This window comes from Drosophila bipectinata, chromosome 2R (genome assembly GCF_030179905.1).
Source record: "Drosophila bipectinata strain 14024-0381.07 chromosome 2R, DbipHiC1v2, whole genome shotgun sequence".
Lineage (NCBI taxonomy): Eukaryota > Metazoa > Arthropoda > Insecta > Diptera > Drosophilidae > Drosophila > Drosophila bipectinata.
Genome location: NC_091737.1, coordinates 10,843,021 through 10,862,057, shown reverse-complemented (window position 1 = coordinate 10,862,057; position 19,037 = coordinate 10,843,021). Strand labels below are relative to the sequence as shown.

The window sequence follows — 19,037 nt, the reverse complement described above, 5'->3', positions numbered from 1 at the left end:
GTAATATATTTAATGGTCTCCTCTGGGAACTGTGTTTAGCTATAATGGTCTTTGTCTGCTCCTTAACAACTTTTCTATCAAAGGCAAGGATATTTTCAAGAAGTACGATGTGCGGAAATGTCCCTGTGTAGGTTGGGACCACATCCCAATGTGGGCTGCTTTATCCTTTTTTTTATCCGTCCCAACTATTTAAAAATCATTAAACAGATCGACTTTAGAGCAATAAAATAATTTATTTGATAATAAAGCTGGTTAAGCCCCTGTAACGAGTTATTCTTTTTCAACAATGGTTTCGGTTATCCAACCCATATATTCAGCAACATCCGTATAGTAAGCATGCGGCAGTTGGCCACAGTCGGATGCTTTCCCGTCCGAGTAGCTCACAATTCCGACTTGCACCAAACGCTGCTTGCCATTGTATGAAGTGGGATAGGTCAGTGGTCCCCCGGAGTCACCCTGGCAGGCATCAATTCCATTGGCGCTGGCACATATTCGTTTGTCCGCTATATTGAAGATGTTGCACTGGGTTAACGGAAGACGATTAACGAATCCCTTTTTGGCGACGTTTGAGAGAGCATTTTGTTCCGTTAAACCCCAGCCGACTACCTCCATCAGTATGTTGGTTTGACTCTCCAACTGGAGCTCTAGAGACAGCGGCAGGCATATGGGTCGAATCCAATCGGTGATGCGGACTGGGTCTTGTAGGCGGAGCAATGCTATATCGTTGTATAAAAAAAAATTGTCGAATTGCGGATGGGTGATTTTTTTGTCGACCGGGACGTCCAGTGGTCCATCCAGACATGTTTTCTTATTGCCAATCATCAAACAGTCTAGGGGCTCACTAATATCATATTCCCCCAAACGGACGGATACCCTGGAAGAAATGGTAATTAAATTTAGCTCTGGCTTGTCTTAGTATATAGTCCTTTACTTACAGGGTCTCTTTGATACAGTGCGCAGCCGTCAAGACAAATTCTGTTTTAATAAAGATAAATAAGACAAATAACAAATTAAATAAAGTGACAAAGGATCAATGTTCTATAGAACTTACTCGAAGTAATTAGAGTTCCGCCACATTGAAACCGTGCCCTGAAAGGCTGTGTTACGTTGTACTCCAGTAATGCCATCCACGGCCTTGATCCCATTCTAATTTTTCTTGCGTTATAAACCCTCAGATCTGCGAAATTACCACATATATCATCATTTTCCTTCAATAAATTTAAGCCTTCAGAATTAAGAGGTTCTTCACAGCAAAACTTTTTTTTCTAGAAGGAGGAGACAAAATTATTCATTGATTTTTATAGTCGCTTGTCAATTTACTTACCTTTTCGCATCGTACAATTAATTTAGTCAGTTTTCGCTCAATCTCCGATAGGGGGATCTTTTTATTCATCTTGTCCACAATGGGCTTAAGAGCCGGGCAATCTTTAGGACGCAGGCATTTGCCTATTTTCTTGTCATGTGTCTCACAGACTTTGGAATCCACAGGACCGATCCATTGCAGGCTCAGAGTTAGGCAAATCGCCACAATTGAAAATTTCAAACCCAACATTCTTCCCGTAAGCTAGATTCGCGACTGAAAGATCTCCGAATGCCGTTTGTGTGACGAAGGCGTACGCTTGTGTATGTGTTAAGGTGATAAGCTATCAAACGCTTTTTCGCGGAAATAATTAAGTGCAATGATGACACAGATGTGCAGGGTTTTTTTTTTTTTTGGACCTCGTGTTTGAAGCTCGCGCATCGCACAGATAAATTTTAAAAAACTGTCATGTAAACTTACAATGTAAAATGTAAATGTAAAATGTATAAAGGAGAATTGGCAACACCGTGGATATCTGCCGATATTTTTCTATATAAAAATGGTCGACATGTCTACTTTACACCACAGACTGCTGTCAGCATGTTACGAATGAAAAAATGGCTTAAGACATGGTCGGAATCTAAATCTCTCTCACCAACCAAAACCAATACACCTGAGGTCAAAGAATATTATCGATTGTTTGATACATCGCATAAAAATATTTATTTTGCGTGAAATCTATCGATATTTAGATATATCTTTCACATACCTAATCGCGGGTGGACGCGTACCTTTAGCTGCTGGAGTTATCATTTTATTTTTGAGCCCTCGCGGAGTAATTTGATGCTTTAATATTGGTCGCTGAGCGTGGAAGAGACGAACCGTGTTTACTGTACCGTTTGACTGTCCCCCGCGTCCCGTCTCCCGCGCTCCGTGGCCTCTTTCACTTTCCGTCGGTCGGTCGGGCGTCTGTCTATTTGTTAAATGTTAAATGTGAAACGCAGAATAGGATTGCATCGGTGTCCGTTCTCTGCCTACCTAGCAAATTGCCAGTTGTGAGGCCAACACGGCCCAGGGTCTAATTTACATAATATTGGAGACGGGCAGGCACACACTGGCGTTGAGATCAAATTAACCGAAATGCAAGTGAAAATGCAAATGCAAGTAGTTTTCAATTGAAGAGCAGGCGACAAAAAAGTGAAAAAATTAACTCGATTGATTGCTGAGGGATAGTGCGCGAAATAGTCAAACTAATTGAAAATGTCTGGTGCTGATGAGGGCGAGCTGGACCCGCAAATTCAGGTAAGTGTTTGGCGACTACCCCAACCTCCCACCGCGCCTCGCCTCGCCTCTTTCTGCACGTGCCTGGCAGTGCCAAGTGCCAAGTGACTTTTTCGCTAAACTCGTATTTTGTATAGAAAACCGACAATAACAGAAATGAGACTGCCTTGGCACGTTGCTAGCAGTTCTCTCTATCACTCACTGCACTTATTGTTTGTTTTTTTTTTTTTTGGGAAGAGGTCTCTGTTGGGGTTTGCATTCCATTATATTGCTCATTATATTGCGTGCCCCTTTTTCACGCTTTGTTACCCACAAGGAAAATCAATTTCCCAAGCATTTAGGCAAATTGCAAGTTTCCTTTTCCGTTGAAATATTCGAAATATATTTAAAAACGAGACCTTGGAAGGATCACAAGTGATTTCCTTTAATCCTCCCCTCATCCTCCCTCTAAGGACTTCCAAGTAATTCAATTTTGGGCCTTTTCTCGGGGTAATTTGGGTATTTTCCTTTGTCGGATTGGGTTTCCTACCTAAACCAGATTCAAGTGCACCTTGGTTATTGCTCTTTCCACCCATCTCTCTCCCTTTAATTTTTTTTCGGAAGAGACAGGCATACAAATGTAATAAATGGAAATACCAAAGCGCACACGCAAGCATTGTCTTTGTTTTTATTTTTATTTTGGATTTAATTTTATTATTTTTTTTTTTTGTGAGGCAATACCCACAGTGTCTTGAAGCGGGGGTCGCAGTTTGCATAAATAAAGACTTGATTTTTTAAATCAACTACGCAATACGAACAGCTTTCATGCTCATAATGTCCATAAAAGGATAGCATAGACATCCTTGCCGCGTTGACCTTCATACTAAGGCTATTTTAAAATCTTAGATCACCTGGGAATCTCTTTACCGGATCCCCCTTCAGGTTTTGTATACAAATTCTAATAATATCTATTTTTAAATGCGAAAACCTAGTGGGAGACGTCACACGCCGCGTAAAGCCATTAACAGACAGCAGAGCATGTGACTTGATTGAAGCCCAAAGATAGGGTATATGTATGGGAAATAAATACAGAAATATTCGATTAAAAACAGGTTTTGAAATTCTGATGAAAACAACCGAAATGTTAAAATATTTCGCATCGGTTCGCCCTCTTTTCTTCAGTATTTTATGCTCGACTTCCTCTTTAGACAAGCCGGCTTTGTTGCTTGTACTTTTCTACCATCTATTGCCAATATGATTTATCAATGGGTCTTGACTCTACCATAATTGGCGCGCGTGCAAAAATTGTCTTATCAGAGACCTGTTTCAGGTTGATGACGACAAGCCGCAAAGTCTATTTGCTTGAAATCGTGTGTCTGGTAGCTACAGATGTTTCCGAGAATTATTTGCGTATTATTATGTTGGGAAGAATACCTGCCTACATACTTGCGTGATGGCGCTGTTTATTTCTTTAGCTTTAAACTTTCTAAACTCCCAGTATAATTTCCAAACCGTATAATTTAGCGTCACTTATCGATTGTCCGCTAATTACTTTGATGGAGAAACAATCAAGAGTCGAGCCGGTTTTTTTTAATGAGAAAGAAAATTAGTGGGAAAATGAATTTTAAAAATATAATTTTTACTTGCTTCCATTTAATAATAATAATTCGATTATCAAAGGCAATTTTACAGCGTTTTTCTATAAAAAAAATGAGTAATACTTTTTAGGGGTTTTTGTTACATAAGCAAGGTGAGAGTTTGAAGCGAAATATGGACTTTGAAGAGAACCCCCATTGGAGGCGTTAATGAATCAGAAAATCGTGTCAATAGGTGACTCAACCTGAGGGTATCAGCATAAGGCATTTCTTATCTAGTATTTCAGTAACTTATTCCACAGAGACTAATTTAATTGAGTGAACTAAAAAATAAAAAATAAAAAGTATTCCTCATCTTGGCAGCGGTGGGATTCGAACCCACGCCTCCGAGGAGACTGGTGCCTTAAACCAGCGCCTTAGACCGCTCGGCCACGCTACCATTTAATTCCGTGGCGACAAAAGGCCCCTCTGATCGAAAGTGATATTTTATTTACTTTCTTTTTTTTACAAAAAATAAACCAAAACAACTGTCGGAAGTTTATTAAAAATCATTGAGAGACAAAGGCACAACACAGCTGCCAGGCTGAGGCTGAGCTATGGATAACCTCTCCAATGAGTGCAATCGGTTGGCAGTCCCTGGGGGGCACCGCTTCTGCCATCATCGTAGTCATTATAGCGCCAATGATGCATAACTGAGTTGCTAGTTGCGACTTTCGTCGGGCTAGCGGGCTAGTTACCGCACAGACTCAGTTTTTTCCATACATTTTATCGAGCTTAATGAATTCAGCTTTGGCTTTGCTTTGTGCGCTTTTGCCTGAAATTAGTTAATGACATTCAGTGATTAAGCTTATTTGGTTATTTGTGCTGTGCAGTGGCCATTTCCTGCTTTATCAAATCGGTATTGTTGAGAGACACAATCTTATCAGGCCATGAACTTGGAAGAGAAACTATATCACTATTATGGATGGTACACACCACACCTTTGCCCTCATTCCCTCATATTGAAACTTGACTTCTTTCCCTCAAGTTGACATAACTCGGCTGTGGCTCGGAATGGCCATAATTAAAAGCTGAAAAAAGTGGTCAAGCTACGCTGACTTGGATTATTTATTTTTGGGTCGCTCGAAATTCATTCACGCATTTTCTTTATATAACAAGCACATCTCTCTGACCTCCCACCGTAAATGGTCCAACGACTTTCCCAACAAAGCGCCACTTTGAGAGGCTTTCTTTTCGAAGTGGAGTACCTTCCGATGACGTCCACTTCCGGTCGAGTTGAATGTCCTCCCAGGTTACGCAAGCCATCCAAAATCGATGTAAATTCTATGGAGGTTTCCATTACAGTCTTCTGTTGGCATTTTTGCCAAAGTCAGGGGTGGTTCACGTCCGACTGGAGGGGGCCACCACACGATGTAGGTCAGGTCAGCCTAGTCGGCATCACGCCACTGCCGGCAAAGTCAGAAAAAGGCAGCTGGCTGGCGTCATTGCGGAACTGGGAACTCGGAAGGGATGGGTAGACTGCTGGGCTAATAAACTAATCATGTGAGTTCTCAAAGGATACACTTAGGGTGGAGAATGAAAAGGACCTCATAGTGATACCAACCCTAATGGCCCTGATGAAATTGGAGATTTGGCAAACTCCCCCCTTGAATTATTTTATTTGCGGACCTCTATTTATAGTTACAGTCTGTTGTTTGGCCAACACATCACCTGAGTCTGACGTGTTTCTAGCCACCCAGGCGTCATCCTTCATTAAGGAAGCCAAGACAAGACGAGGGAAGGCACTAGCCTGGCGGTGAGGGTGGCGTCCCCTTGTCTGACGAATCGCACTTGGCTCCTAACGAGCCGCACTCACGTCATCCGCTCTGGGCCAAGAGGTGCGCCTTGGCTATAACCTTTCCCCTTTTGATTGGCTTTATTCATAGCCTGTGTGACTCAAGCTGAGCTTGAACATCCATCGCGTGATTTGTTAGCGTTTTGGTTTTGACCCTGTTGGCGGCTCTAAATGGCTTTGGTGACAAATCAATAATTGCAAGGGGAGTTTTCTGACGGAATTATGCTGATTGTGGAATGTTTTGCCAACATTTCGATGAAATTCTTTAAAAATGTTTGCTTAATCAACAATATTGTTGCCCCAATTGCATTTTGTTGACATGTTTTCTTACCTTTTTTGGCTTAAAGACCAAAAAGTTGCAAAAATATTTATACAATTTGCGACGTTATTTATTCTTCTGTTTATTTGGACATTCGGATAATTAAATATTATTTCTTAGCTGAAATGCTAAGAAAGTACTGCTCAGTACTTTGTTGGCCTTTTTATCTCCAAAAGTTCACTTGGCAAAAGGGCAAAACAGGTTTAGGAGCCACTTACTCCACTCACTCCACTCCTTGGGCTGCAAAAAATTCCTGGAAAGTTCAAGTGTTGAAATGTTCATCTGCAGCGGATGCTAAAACTGGTTTTGTTTTGTTTACCAGATGGGGGAACCAGTTTGGAGGTTCGGTCTCGCACTTGGCTTCGTCTCCGGCTCTTAAATCAATCACGATTACGGAGGAGACCTAAGGAGGGTGTAGTGGCCCTATCAGCCGCCTCCGCCTGGGGCGGGGCTTGTGGAGAAATGTTCGGTGGACACGATTAAAATCAAACTGGGACAGCCCTAATAAAAGCTGCTCTCCAAGGGAAGGCAGACAAAATAACCAAAAAAATGTATGAATAAAACCTGTTTTTGGGAAAAAAAAGCTGTAACTGCATGGAGTTCAGCGATCCATGAACCAACTCACATGTAGATACACAGATTCCCCAACTATTTAAATGAAAATCTTTCCAAAAAACAAGAGTATTAATGTTTTTTTGAAACATTTTTTTCGTTTTAAGTATGTACACGCCTTAGGAACTACTTAAATGATTGCTGGGACTACAATAACATACATTTTCTGAGGAAAATCAAATGCATTGACAAAGAAATACAGAACAAAAGCTCCAAAATAATGGGTTGCAGTGGTGGAGGGGGCTATTGTGACTCTCATGGCTCTGCTAGGACTGATCCACTCAATTGGAATCTTAGACGAACTCGTAGCCAATGCCGAACTGGAAACCATTGATGGCGTTATCGGAGGTCTGGCGACGCACAGGAACGCAGTAGTTCAGCTCGATGCGTGCTCGTTCCGCCAACTTGACAGCCAGTCCCACGCCAAAGGCACTTCGCATATTTTCTGAAAAGAAAAATGCATTAAATTCACTGATAAATGGAGAGGTTCTCAGCCCACGAACCTGTGCTGAAGGTGTTGCTGTTGCCCAGGTTGTAGAAGAAATGCATTCTGAAGTGACTGGCCAGGTTCTTGAAGACGCCAGCGAAGGGCAGGGGTGCCCACAAATGCGCACCCGTGCACCAGAAGGTCTGCGCTCCAATGGGTGTGCCATCGATCACGGGTCCAGCTCCACCGAACTTGAATCCTCGCAGAGTCAGGGGGCCGCCGCAGTAGAACAGCGAGTTGATGGGCAGTTGGGTGGTGTTCTTGGTCTCCTTGACGACGCCGACACGTCCGCAGAACTGGGCCACCAGTCCGGCAAACAGGGGCACGTTCACCTCTCCGTGGGCCGTGCTGCTGGTGTAGGCAATGTTGCCGCCCAGGCCGCAGTACTCGTTGACGGATCTCAGCAGCACTCCGTGGGTGGGGAACACATTGCTGTCCCGGTTGTCAAACGTGACGGAGTAGCGCAGCAGCGAGGCCAGCTTCGGGCCGCAGTGGTCACGGATGGCGAAGGGCACCGATTTGTTCAGAAGGCTAACATCCCTGATGGAGTTCTCGTACTGCAGTGAGTGGGTCAACTGAAAGGCAGGGAAAAGGTCAGAAGCTGGAGAAGATTGGGAACTCCTCACTTACATCCACTCCCAGCATCGTGTGGGCTGAAAAGTCCACCAAGTAGCCCAGATTTGTGGTCTGGAATGAGCTGATATCATACCTATCAGTCTGCCTAAAGAGGCTAAAGGATAATCTGAAAGGATAGGAGGTTAGGATTTAGTTCAAGAACTACCAGGAGTTGATGGACTTACTCTGGTCGATTTTCCCTAAAACGTGTGTGGAAGAATGGTTTCCAGAACTTCAACTGCAAGTCATGGGCCCGGTTGCTGCTGTAGCTTCCTTGCAAGGAAACGCTCTCCCCGCGGCCCAGGATATTCGGGATGGTTAGCTCGGTGCGGAGAGATCCTTCGTTCTGGCCAATCTCCGTGCCTGCGGATCCCATCAGACGCGTATACTCATTGCCCTTGAATGTGACCTCGTAGCCCTGGGGCGTGGCATCGGCGCCTCGGCTAATGTCGATGTGGACACTAACGTCCTTGAAGATGCCCAGCTCGTGCAGGTACGACTTGGTGGACATGGCCTCCACCATGAGGTCCTGGAAGTTGTTGGCCTTGAAGAGGCCATCGGCGGCCCGCATCACGTAGTCGTTCTGGGTGCGCTGCAGTCCACTGACATTGACCCGATCCACGCGAGCGGAAATCTTGCTCAGGTCGTACTTGGAGTCCTTGGAGGCGGACCCGCCTCGCGGCGACTGTGACATTTTGCGGGAGGGCGGTGGGGCAGTGTTTTCAGTTCAATACTAGAGGAAGATTATAAATATTAATATTTTAACCTTTTTTTTTGTTTCCAGATCGAACTGGAGAATCTCAACAGTGCAACAGATGAGATTAATAAACTAGAAATTGAATTGGAGGTAAGCTAGTCCTCTTGAAATGTCAGTAATCCTCAACTAAACACCATTCATTAACAGGAGGCCAATTCCACCTTTCGCATCCTGCTAAATGAGTCCACCAGGCGCCTGAAACTCTCCTCCAAGAAACTAGGCAACTGCATTGAGAAGGCCCGGCCCTACTATGAAGCTCTGGATAAGGCGCGCGAGGCCCAGGTCGAGTGCCAGCAGGCGGCAGACAAGTTCAAGCGAGCCAATGGTGAGTCTCCACTTAGTAAGCTTCTATTTCCTGGCTAACTCCAACCTATTCCTCCAGAAATCCATGCCACTGCTAAGGAAATGGTGGCTCTGGCCGAGCAGCGCTTCATGTCCAACTCCCACGAGTGGCAGTTCGACAACGCCTGGCAGGAGAGCTTGAACCACGCCACTCAGAAGGTGATGGACGCCGAAACCCAGAAGGCTGACTGCCATGCGGAGCATCAGCGGCGCACTCGACTCTTTCATGCCGCCGAGCAAAAGCTGCAGCAGCTGGAGGATCGCTTCCGGCGGAGCATCAACAAGTCGCGTCCTTATTTCGAGGAGAAGCAAGTGTGCCAGGACCAGTTGCAGACCCAGAAGAACCGCATCCAGGAATTGCAACAACAAGTGGCTGGTGCCAAGAGCACCTACTCTACGGCGCTACGGAATCTAGAGCGGATCAGCGAGGATATACACAGGCAACGGGGTGACTTTCCCACACCACCCGGGCCCCGGGAGCCGGGCGTTGGAGCTGAGCTCAATTCGCCGACCTCCAGTGCGCTTCCATCGCTGCCGGATTTCCAAACAGAGCTGGAGAAGTGCGACTATCCCTCCATTGCTGGCAGCCAGATGTCGTTGGGTGCGAAAACACCGCAGGCGGCTGCGGAAACTGAGGACGAAGAGGACGCCTGCGACTACGACGAGACGGGGGCAGGCGAGCTGCGAGGCGTGGTGGACGAAAGGGACTTGGAGGCCCTGCGTCAGAAGGTCAAGATCCTGGCAGTGCGCCCCATCGAAGGCGGCGACGGCCAGCAGCAGAACGACGTGTGGGAGCACGAGCTGAAGGCCACAGTCGACAAGTTGGATCACTTGATGATGCTCAAGGAAGCGGCCAAGCGGCAGCAGACAGTGCGAGCCAAGTCAACCGAACAGCGGCCCGATTCCCTGGGAGCCGAGGGCCTCAAGCGCCACACCGACGAGGTGCAGGCGAAGATCGTCCCCGCTAGCTTGCCAGTTACCCCGCAGCACCACCAGCTAGCACCGCCCACGCCCATCAAGAAGCTGCAACAGCAACTGGCGCCCTTGCCATCCGTTAATGTCTCAATGCGGGAGCTGCCGCTGTTGGCCAGGCTGTCGAACGAGCTCCTGGATCGCAGCAGTGCTGCTTTCGGCGGAGTACGCAAGCAGCTGCGCCGCCGCTCTCTGGAATAGTGCGAAGTTATTGGGGCATCTGCGGCATCGTTTGCCAGCCCCATATCATCAGATTTGTTTATATTAAATGAATAATTAGAAATGGATAATTGTAAAACGTTAAACGCCGCATTTAAGTGCACCCCTCTCAATAAGTCTACACTCTACATGATAAAAACATACATCTATTTTCGTATAAATGTTGATTACATTCTAATCTAATGTCTCTTGTTTCTCACTGTTGATACTTTGAATATGTAAATGTTTTGTGATTTGAGAGAGCAAAATGAATGGATTGATTGATATGCAAACAATAAGCAGCTTTAAGTTAATAAGTAATCTTAAATCCAATGAACCCAGGCAAACTCACTAATTTAAAACGAAACCGGCACACGCACTAAATAGTTTAGCCTATAAATACCACAAATTGAAACTCTAAATGAAACTAATCCAAGTGTCGAAGTGAAACGAATTCAATTAGATAACTAAGTGAAACTCTCAAAGAAATCATCATTGTACGGCATCCAATGGCCTATAGATTTTCTTCGGTGCCCTAGGATAAGGGAGTACAAGTATTTGCAACATGAGTAATTATAATTGAAATAATAAAAATTTGCATTCTAATTCACGAATGAGTTCTCTTTCTTGAGGGGAATACTTGTCGGGTTTGACACTATTATTAGAAGGTTTTCTAAACCAACTAGGATAGGTGTGACATTATAGTTTTATGTCATAATTTGGACAATCAATAGAATTGATTTCCAGCACAAAGTGGACTCTTCCCAGAGCCTATCCCTCTTTTAACATAATCTTCCTCTTTGGTACTAACTGCATAATGATGCAACTGTCTCATAAATAGTACAAGGACTAATATGTGCACAAGACTTTTCTAAAAACCAAACTATGATGTCATTTTAACTGCACTACACACGAAACGAAAACAAAAATTCGGGCCTTAAATTATGTAAGCCCGATTTGTCTTCCATCGGAATCAGCTGACTTACCTGTGAATTGGCTGCTCCTGCAGGTGGACACACGTGAATTTCGGATTTGGGCGAGCTAGTGTTACGATCGAATAAAAAATATATTTTGCCGGGCCACACGGCAAGTCAGAATTTACAAATTATTTCAGAAACGCGTGCGGCTCCGCGCAAAAAATCAACAATCTGCTTCTAGAGGTGCGACAACATCGATACAACATCTCTGCCGTCACTCTCCAAACATCGATAATTTTCCACCACTAACTGCTTCCTCATCCAAGACGGAAAACACAATGATGAATACTCTATCTCAGCCAGTTTAATTTATTTTTAAATGTCCTTATTGCTAAGCACTTACTTCTATGGGCCCTACTTGTTTCTAACTTTGGTACACCGGATACCCTTCGACTGCAACTTCCTCATGATTTCAAGAGCTTCCTTATTTTTGGTTTTATCTTCGTCGGCTGGAGGACTAGGATTTATGTGTGTGCTTCCCCGCTTCACCTGCACCCCACAGGCCCGCAGCTTGTTCAGAATCTTTTGAGTGTTATCTATCGGTATGGAGACCATGGGAGGAGGCCTTGGCTTGGGCGGGGAGGGAGGTTGAAAAGCTTGCGCTGGACGAGTCGGTTTTTTCGGCGACTCCTGAAGGCGTCTCAGGTCTTCCATAACTTTGGGTACCAAGAGCGTGTCGTTTTTCCTTTTCGCCGCTGAAGCTTGTGGTGGTGGCAGGCTGGTGCGCTTTTTGCGTTGCGGCTGGTACGTAAGAATCCTCATTTGGGGACAGGAAGATCTGTCTGGCCGCTTTGAAGGACTCTCCTCTGTTTCAGGCGGTTCGAGACGCAGTTCCAGTTTTATATCCTTCCCCACATTTTCTTTGGCCGTCGTAGATTTGGTTTCGGTTTGGTTGTCATTATTATTTTCGTACCATCGTGGATTTTCCAGCTCAGCTTCCAAATCAAGGGTACAACTTAAAGGATTGCTTGCATTTTTCACCGCGTCAATGTCGTAGATGAAGACCTGGAAAGATCGAAGTGTTAGGAGACTAGTACCTATATATGCATCCATCTAATAATTCTACCTTTTGCTTTCCGCTGACCATTAGGCTCTCCCTTCTTGTTTCATCAAAGCTGAGCTCATCTGTAGACTTTACTATATGTTTAATTCCGGGGCAGATGTTTAGGTGATTGTGGAACGACTGTAGGGTCATAAAATGACTCTCGCAGCTCCGGCAGAGGACCAGGAGCCGTTTATGTTCGTCATAAAGTAGATCACCCAGGCGCACGGTCTTTAACGGCCTCTGTTTTCGTGATCCGTTCATTTCTTATTAACAAATTCGCGCCAAGCGAAAGAATCAATGTTGTTGTTTTCTTTTGCTCAATTGTTTTTAATGTGACCGCACGCGAAATTCCCAAAAACACCGATTATTTACGTAAAATAAAAAGTTATCGGGAAACTAGACTGTTTTCACTAGTGAATAGGCGGGAAATTTAAATTTTATTATAATGATAGCAGTAATTGATATGAATTGTTTAGATAAAACCCTCATTAAAACCAAATATACTCGACATATGCACATATTTTATAAAGTGAATTGTAAATGTATCCTATTTATTCACCTTTTATTTTTACTTATGTTTTAAACTTTATTATTTAAACAAGAAATAACTTTAACATCGAATAGGCACTTTTCTACTAATTTTTGATTTCTTTTTTTTTGGTTACGAAATAAATAATTTGGCAAGCCCCGTTTTTTGGTTAGCCCATGGCTTTTGTTGCCTTTGATTAACGCCCATGCAATTGAAATTAAATCGCTTGCAAATGATTCGAATTCCAGCTAAAAAAGCACCCAGAATCTGAAAAATCTCGTCGTTTATGCAGCCAGAGGCTGTGCCATTTGTAAACTTGGCTATATTTTTTTTTTCGCCCGTATACAATGGAGCCATATGCACTCGTACATTGTCTGATTTTGACTCCAACTCCGATGTCGATCCAGTGGGCGGAAAAAAAAGAGGGGCATGTGCAGCCCTTTAATTTTTTTGCGTGTCACAGCGTTTGTGTAGCGCTCCCGTTATTATCATTTTTTGTAATGTTCCGTATAACGAGCCGGGTCCATGTGTCGGACCACGTGCAGCATAATCACCTGCCGGAATGGAGGTGAGTATCGTTGTCAGATTGTTGCCTTTTACTTTTTTTGTTTTGTTTTTTTTCCGTTTGTATTATTCTTAGGACTTAAAACCTGAACTTTAAAGTGGCATCGCTTACGCCAGGAAATTGCAAGGACGATCCCCCAACAATTGGATGAAGTTGCCGATGCCGATGCTGCTGATTCTGAAGCTGCTGATGATGCTGCCCCCCCCCCCCGGCTCATGGCTGCTATTGCTGGTGCTATTCCTGCATGCAATTAACTTGGGGACGAGGCACAACTTGCCACTCTGTGTGTGTCCCAAAACTGCAAGCCTGACCATGCAAATTACGTTGCCCATACTCGCCGGTCCATGCATTCCTGTCGCCTCGTTCAGAGGGTTGACGATGGGTTGACAGAGGAGGAGGATGGCTGGAGGAGCCGACGCATTCCGGGGCTCGAGGCCGGATCCCCGGCGTTTGAGTGATGCAGCGAATCGGGTGACCAAGGAGGCGACTGGCAACTGGCAGGCCAGCCAGCCCGGCCCAGCAGTTAGCTAGTAGTCTGGGCCACTACTGCCAAAGCTAAGTTAAATGGACTTGTGGTGCACTCGAGTCAGCTCACAAAATACTACAGTGGCTTCTGAAGAAACTTCACTTAGTTTGGAAGCTTTAATATCTTTTGATCAAGGATTTTCATTGAAGATGTAAATTTTCAGCTAAATACTTTAAAATACAAGAATTTTAGGGTATTTGATGTTATTGTTAAGCTTTCTTTTATCCTTATACTATTCCAAAAAAAAAGTTTTAATGAGTTTTTACTGTGCTTTCAATTTCTCCGGTAGCTTCAAAGTTGGAAAGTTGAATTTTTCAAAAAATGGCAGCCGGGAAGGTTGCCCTGTGAGACCCACCCACGAGCACATGCAGATTGAAGTGCAGGGCATGTCAAGGTAGCGGCTGCAGATTAAATTAAACGTAGCAAAGGAGACACGGAGGCTGGAGCCAGTGCCCGAGCCCTGGATTCAGTGCCAGGGGAAGTGTTTCAGGAGTCCTGGCCAGGAGCAACTGCAGCCAAGCAACGGCAACAACATTAAACGTGTTTACACCATGTCCGACCAGTTGATATGCCAACTCGACCCACACTTACATACACTCTTGCAAATGCGTAGCCAAGCATGAACTGCTCTTGGACAATGAACACATGCCATGCCACCTAGAGTCCTGCATACCTACCACCTACCAACTACCACCCACCCATCTCACCATCCTCGACTATTGTCCTGGTTTTTGTTTACAGTTTTTCGAGGGGTTTCGCAGGCGACTGAGTAAGTGAACGAGCTAGAAAAAAAAGCAAAAAAAAATCACAATCACTGCATACTTGCAGGTGCAGCTGCTGTCATAATACAATGGAAAAGCTGGCGCTACAATTGCCACAGTTGTTGTCGTTGTATGCTGCGCACGCTGACTGTGAATTAACCCCCACTGCCCTTGCCCACGCCACTATCTTGGTGACCAAGCCGAGGATACCGAGAGAGAGAGATGCCTGCTACACAAAAGTGTTTCTGCTGTTGCATCCTTCCATGGAACGGTCAGCGAGGACACACCTTATGTCCTGGCCCTGGCTGTGTAGTAAGTACAAGTCTGTGTATGTGCAGGCTGAGCTGTGTCGCCATGTGTTAAGTAAGTTCAGCCAAGTGGCTTTTTCAGGCAGTCAGCCCTCCGATCCAGCCACCACTGGCACTTGGCCTGTCACTTAAGCCAACCATCAAGGAAATGCCATTTTTCATCCCAACTACCGCAAAAACATTGATTGCGACATGCTCTCATAGCTCTTCAAGGATTATGGGTATTAACATCTTGTCCTGGCTAAATCGCCTCGAAAATCCTTGCCAAGCCATTAGAAATTTATTAATAACTTACTGAACAAAGGGCCCGAAACAATGTAAGCCAGAACTATTTGGTGTTCAAGTTGTTATTATTTATTATTATCCTAGAGCTTCCTCTCTAATAGAGCTTAAAATCTACAGGGTTTCTATGAGAAACTTTCTTGAGATTTATAAAAAAAGGCTTAAATCTAAGCAACTGAAGGATAAACTTTCCCACATGCTCATAATGACAGGTATTGTGAAGCTTTTAACCGGAGACTGGCATCCTGCAGCCAGCTGGTAGCTTCCTGAAACTTGCAACTTGCAACTGCCTCGGCGTCGTCAGTTTAGCCGCAGGAATCAAAGTCCAAATATTACGCTCATTTATTGACCATCGGCAAACACAAGCGAGAAGTCAAATGAAATTGCTATAAACGATGGACCGCCCAACTTTCACCTAAACACCCCCTCGATCCCCCCGGCATATTGACACACCAACACACACATTGAGGCAGAAGCAGGGTCAGAGACAATGGGGGGCAAGCAAAAAGGAAGAGACAACTGCAGTTGTGCCAACTTCCTGGCCCGGAGTGTGTCTTTCCCACTGCCTTGATACAGAATCGTTTACGGATAAGGTGGGGTAGGTGGCAGGAGCAGCAATACAATGACAGGAGATCGGCAATTTCCTGCTTGCCTCGAAGGCAACTGATTACAAAAGCACAAAAATCAATAGGAAATGCAGTTAAATATTTTGCAAGCCGAAATAATTGCACACGATAGATAGGGATGCTGGAAACTAACACTTTGTTCGAGGGCTACTCTGTAGTCAAATATCCTTCCAGCAAACAATAACTCCGACCGGTTGGCAGAAATTATTTAATTAAAAGCCGAAACTGAAGCGGCTGCTAAAGTTGGCTAGAGAATGCTTCTCCTTGTGATGTAAACGGAACGACAAAACTTATGGATCATTGCAAACTTTTATTTTTTTCTCTTCTTGCAGTTGCTGTTGCCTTTCCCTGACTACCTGACTGGTGCTGAGCAGGTGAAAAAGTTTGCCGGGAAGCCTTCAACTTGTTAAACAATTTTCGTATATATTTTCGACAAGTTTGTGCCGTATCTGGGTGTTTGTCTGTGTGTGTTTGTGGGTGTGTGTGCGGGTGGTTAAAAATCTTTAAGATGGGATAAGGACTAAAGGCAAAAAAAATACAAACAGCATCTTCAACTGGCTTTTGCGTCTGACTGGCCTGTCTATCTACGAAGCCTTGACTGGCTCCCTGACTGCCTCCCTGACTGCAGACAATTTTTCTGCTGTTTTGCATGTCAGTGAGCACTATACTCGGTACAGTGTACTGGAAAAGTTACAACCCATCCCCAACCCAGCAATTCCTTCGAATCCATCGGCTTCTGTTCGCTTGAGCGCTGAGCGCCTCAGCAATATGCAATTGAATTTGCAACGGTTGCAATAGGTGAGCTTCTCGGTTCTCCATCTCTCGGCCAGGTGCTTGGACTACACAGATAACACTGCCAAATACCATAAAGTGTGCGCTTAAAGGGTAACGATATCAATAATAAATATCCATTCTCAAATTCTGGCAACAACAGTATCTGCCATAAGCCAGTGCCGGCCCGGGCCGTGCCGACACAAACAAAAAACCAACAAGGAAGTCTGCAAAATCGCTCCTGGCCAACTATTAAATTGGCCAGCTTAAACGTAGTCACTATAATAAATTGATGGTTAAAGCATGACTTTATAGAAGGAGCAGGTCCTCCTGCTTTCGAGCGGTGTTTTGCCGAAAATTGATCCTTACAATTTAAATTTAATTTGAACAAGTGCTTAAAGCAAGGGGACTAGACATTTTTGGGGGTTGAACCGACTAATATTCAAATTGAATTAATTTTGGAAAATTGTCCTTTTTACAATTATGTAAAAGCATGCAGTTAAAAGCCATTTGAAGTGCAACTAAACAAAATACAAAAGCCCTTGAGTAATGCAATGAAATAATTTGAATATTTTTGATTTATTTTTGTACTCTAAAAAGGGGTATTAATATTTTGGTAAAAGATTTGCTTAGAAACGACCTTTACTCTGTTTATTAAATGTCTTTCTAGTTAATAATTAAAGAGCATTTAAGTTTCAGTTGCGTGAGAAAATATTATGCTTTCCTTGAATTAAATTTATTTAATCCCTCAATTTAATTGAAAACCAAAACTACGACGACCCAAAGAGGTCTGCCGCATAAAAGCAACCGCCAGCCTGCAACCGGTAGTTGGCTTTAAAAAAAATTACAAACGTGGCAATACAATTTAAACGGCCGCAAAGCAAACAACCTGCCGGCAACACCTATAAACACATTGCAGAGATAATAGAAAATGCATTTACCCAGAAACCGGGCAAGTCCGCCATGGTAAACAGCAAAATCAACCGGCAGAAAGTAATCACCAATAAACGACAGTCGAAAAGCAGGCGAGCACAAATATTTGCCCCGAAAAGTAGACAACAATAAATGACAGTTCACACACTACGATAGTTGGTAGCCTTTCACCGACACCGACCCCATCCTGCATCCTCCTCACCTCCTCACCGCCTGACCCCTTGAAAGCAACACAGCAGGCAACGATAAATGACAGGAAAATTCTGCAGCAAAGCCAAACAGTTGGCAATAACCGCAAAACGGGCTTTGGCTTTAAGTACCTTCAAATGTTAAGCATACGACCCGTAGTCCCGTTCGACCCGTATTGACCTCCTCCCCAGTCCGAACCAAAAAACCAAACATTTAACAGTTCCACCTCGAAATTAAATTTCCCCTTCGATGGAAGCCCAAAAACGGTTTTCCAACCGACATCACCGATAGAAGGACGAGGAAATTTTTGGGCTAAAAGCGAAAAGCTAGAATGTAATTGCCACCGCTTCGAATCGAAATCGCAAAATTATCAGATCAAAACTGGGTTTGTCCAATCTCCCGTCGAGGCTTTGGCCATCAATAGCCGTCGAGTGTTTATAGAAAATCGCTGCACACCGCGGCACCTCATGTGGATTCATCAAAATTTTAGTTATTGGGCCAAAACACACATACACACACCCCCACACTAAATGTAACTAAATGCTGACCGGAAAAAAACTCTCTTGGATTATTAAAATCATATGTATGTTGTATGAAAATAGAAGGAACTATTCGGAGAATTATTTTTCACACACAACTGGGAGGTTGGTTGGTTAGTTGGATGGTTGGGTTGTAGCAGCCAGAGATTTCAGGTTATTGGACAAAAGGTGTCCGGCCACGTACCGCAAATATTTGTGAACACGTGTGCAATGGCCAAAAGTGACGGGCCAAAAGCGGAAGTTGCAGTCGCGCTTTTTTCTAATAAATGAAAAGCAAATAGCAAGCTAGCAGCAGCTCAGCGGGTTACTCCACCGCCGTGGAAATATAAAATTATATTTTCTGGACCTTTTTTTTTTTGGTGTGGGTTCTTTTTTTCTAAAAAAAAGGGGCCAGTGGAAGCTGTGAAAATTGCAAGCTTAGTTGGAAAAACTCAACTTTTATGGTGGGGTGAACTGTGAAACCGAAAAATGAAAAACACGAAGCAAAAGTTTTGACACGTACTCCTGATTTAACTGGGGAGAACTAAGAAAAAAAGAAAGTACAAAACCAAAATCTGTCAGTTATGAGTTCAATATTTTCACTGGGTCATTAAAATCTTGGCCACCATTCCTATTCTTACCTTATGTTTCCATTAAGGGATTACTGTTTGGGCCACTGAGGGACCGTGACATTTCGGGTAAACACTTTACAGACC

The 19,037-nt window shown here is 44.1% G+C and overlaps 4 protein-coding genes and 1 non-coding gene across 5 annotated transcripts; 1 reads left to right on the top strand and 4 right to left on the bottom strand.

The window, feature by feature from the left end:
- Nucleotides 1-213: 213 nt before the first annotated feature.
- LOC108132827 (serine protease grass-like) lies at nucleotides 214-1,767 on the bottom strand. The gene is made up of 4 exons (XM_043210527.2): nucleotides 1,325-1,767; nucleotides 1,052-1,265; nucleotides 936-975; nucleotides 214-874 (listed from the first exon to the last, which is right to left on the bottom strand). The coding sequence occupies exons 1-4, from the start codon at nucleotides 1,550-1,552 to the stop codon at nucleotides 271-273; spliced, it is 1,086 nt and encodes a 361-aa protein (XP_043066462.2). The 5' UTR covers nucleotides 1,553-1,767; the 3' UTR covers nucleotides 214-270.
- Nucleotides 1,768-2,058: 291 nt separating this feature from the next.
- pcs (SH3 domain-binding protein parcas) lies at nucleotides 2,059-10,901 on the top strand. The gene is made up of 4 exons (XM_017252925.2): nucleotides 2,059-2,602; nucleotides 8,807-8,869; nucleotides 8,927-9,104; nucleotides 9,162-10,901. Exons 1-4 carry the CDS (start codon nucleotides 2,561-2,563, stop codon nucleotides 10,292-10,294), a joined length of 1,416 nt encoding a protein of 471 aa, XP_017108414.2. The 5' UTR covers nucleotides 2,059-2,560; the 3' UTR covers nucleotides 10,295-10,901.
- TRNAL-AAG (transfer RNA leucine (anticodon AAG)) lies at nucleotides 4,513-4,594 on the bottom strand. Its single transcript has one exon. It is a non-coding gene; the product is annotated as a tRNA-Leu (tRNA).
- LOC108133137 (SAM50-like protein CG7639) lies at nucleotides 7,027-11,438 on the bottom strand. Its single transcript, XM_017252926.3, has 5 exons — nucleotides 11,278-11,438; nucleotides 8,208-8,755; nucleotides 8,038-8,149; nucleotides 7,424-7,982; nucleotides 7,027-7,365 (listed from the first exon to the last, which is right to left on the bottom strand). The coding sequence occupies exons 2-5, from the start codon at nucleotides 8,714-8,716 to the stop codon at nucleotides 7,214-7,216; spliced, it is 1,332 nt and encodes a 443-aa protein (XP_017108415.2). The 5' UTR covers nucleotides 8,717-8,755; nucleotides 11,278-11,438; the 3' UTR covers nucleotides 7,027-7,213.
- A 125-nt stretch (nucleotides 11,439-11,563) lies between these two features.
- LOC108133138 (uncharacterized) lies at nucleotides 11,564-12,639 on the bottom strand. Its single transcript, XM_017252928.3, has 2 exons — nucleotides 12,335-12,639; nucleotides 11,564-12,273 (listed from the first exon to the last, which is right to left on the bottom strand). The coding sequence occupies exons 1-2, from the start codon at nucleotides 12,572-12,574 to the stop codon at nucleotides 11,623-11,625; spliced, it is 891 nt and encodes a 296-aa protein (XP_017108417.2). The 5' UTR covers nucleotides 12,575-12,639; the 3' UTR covers nucleotides 11,564-11,622.
- Nucleotides 12,640-19,037: the final 6,398 nt, after the last annotated feature.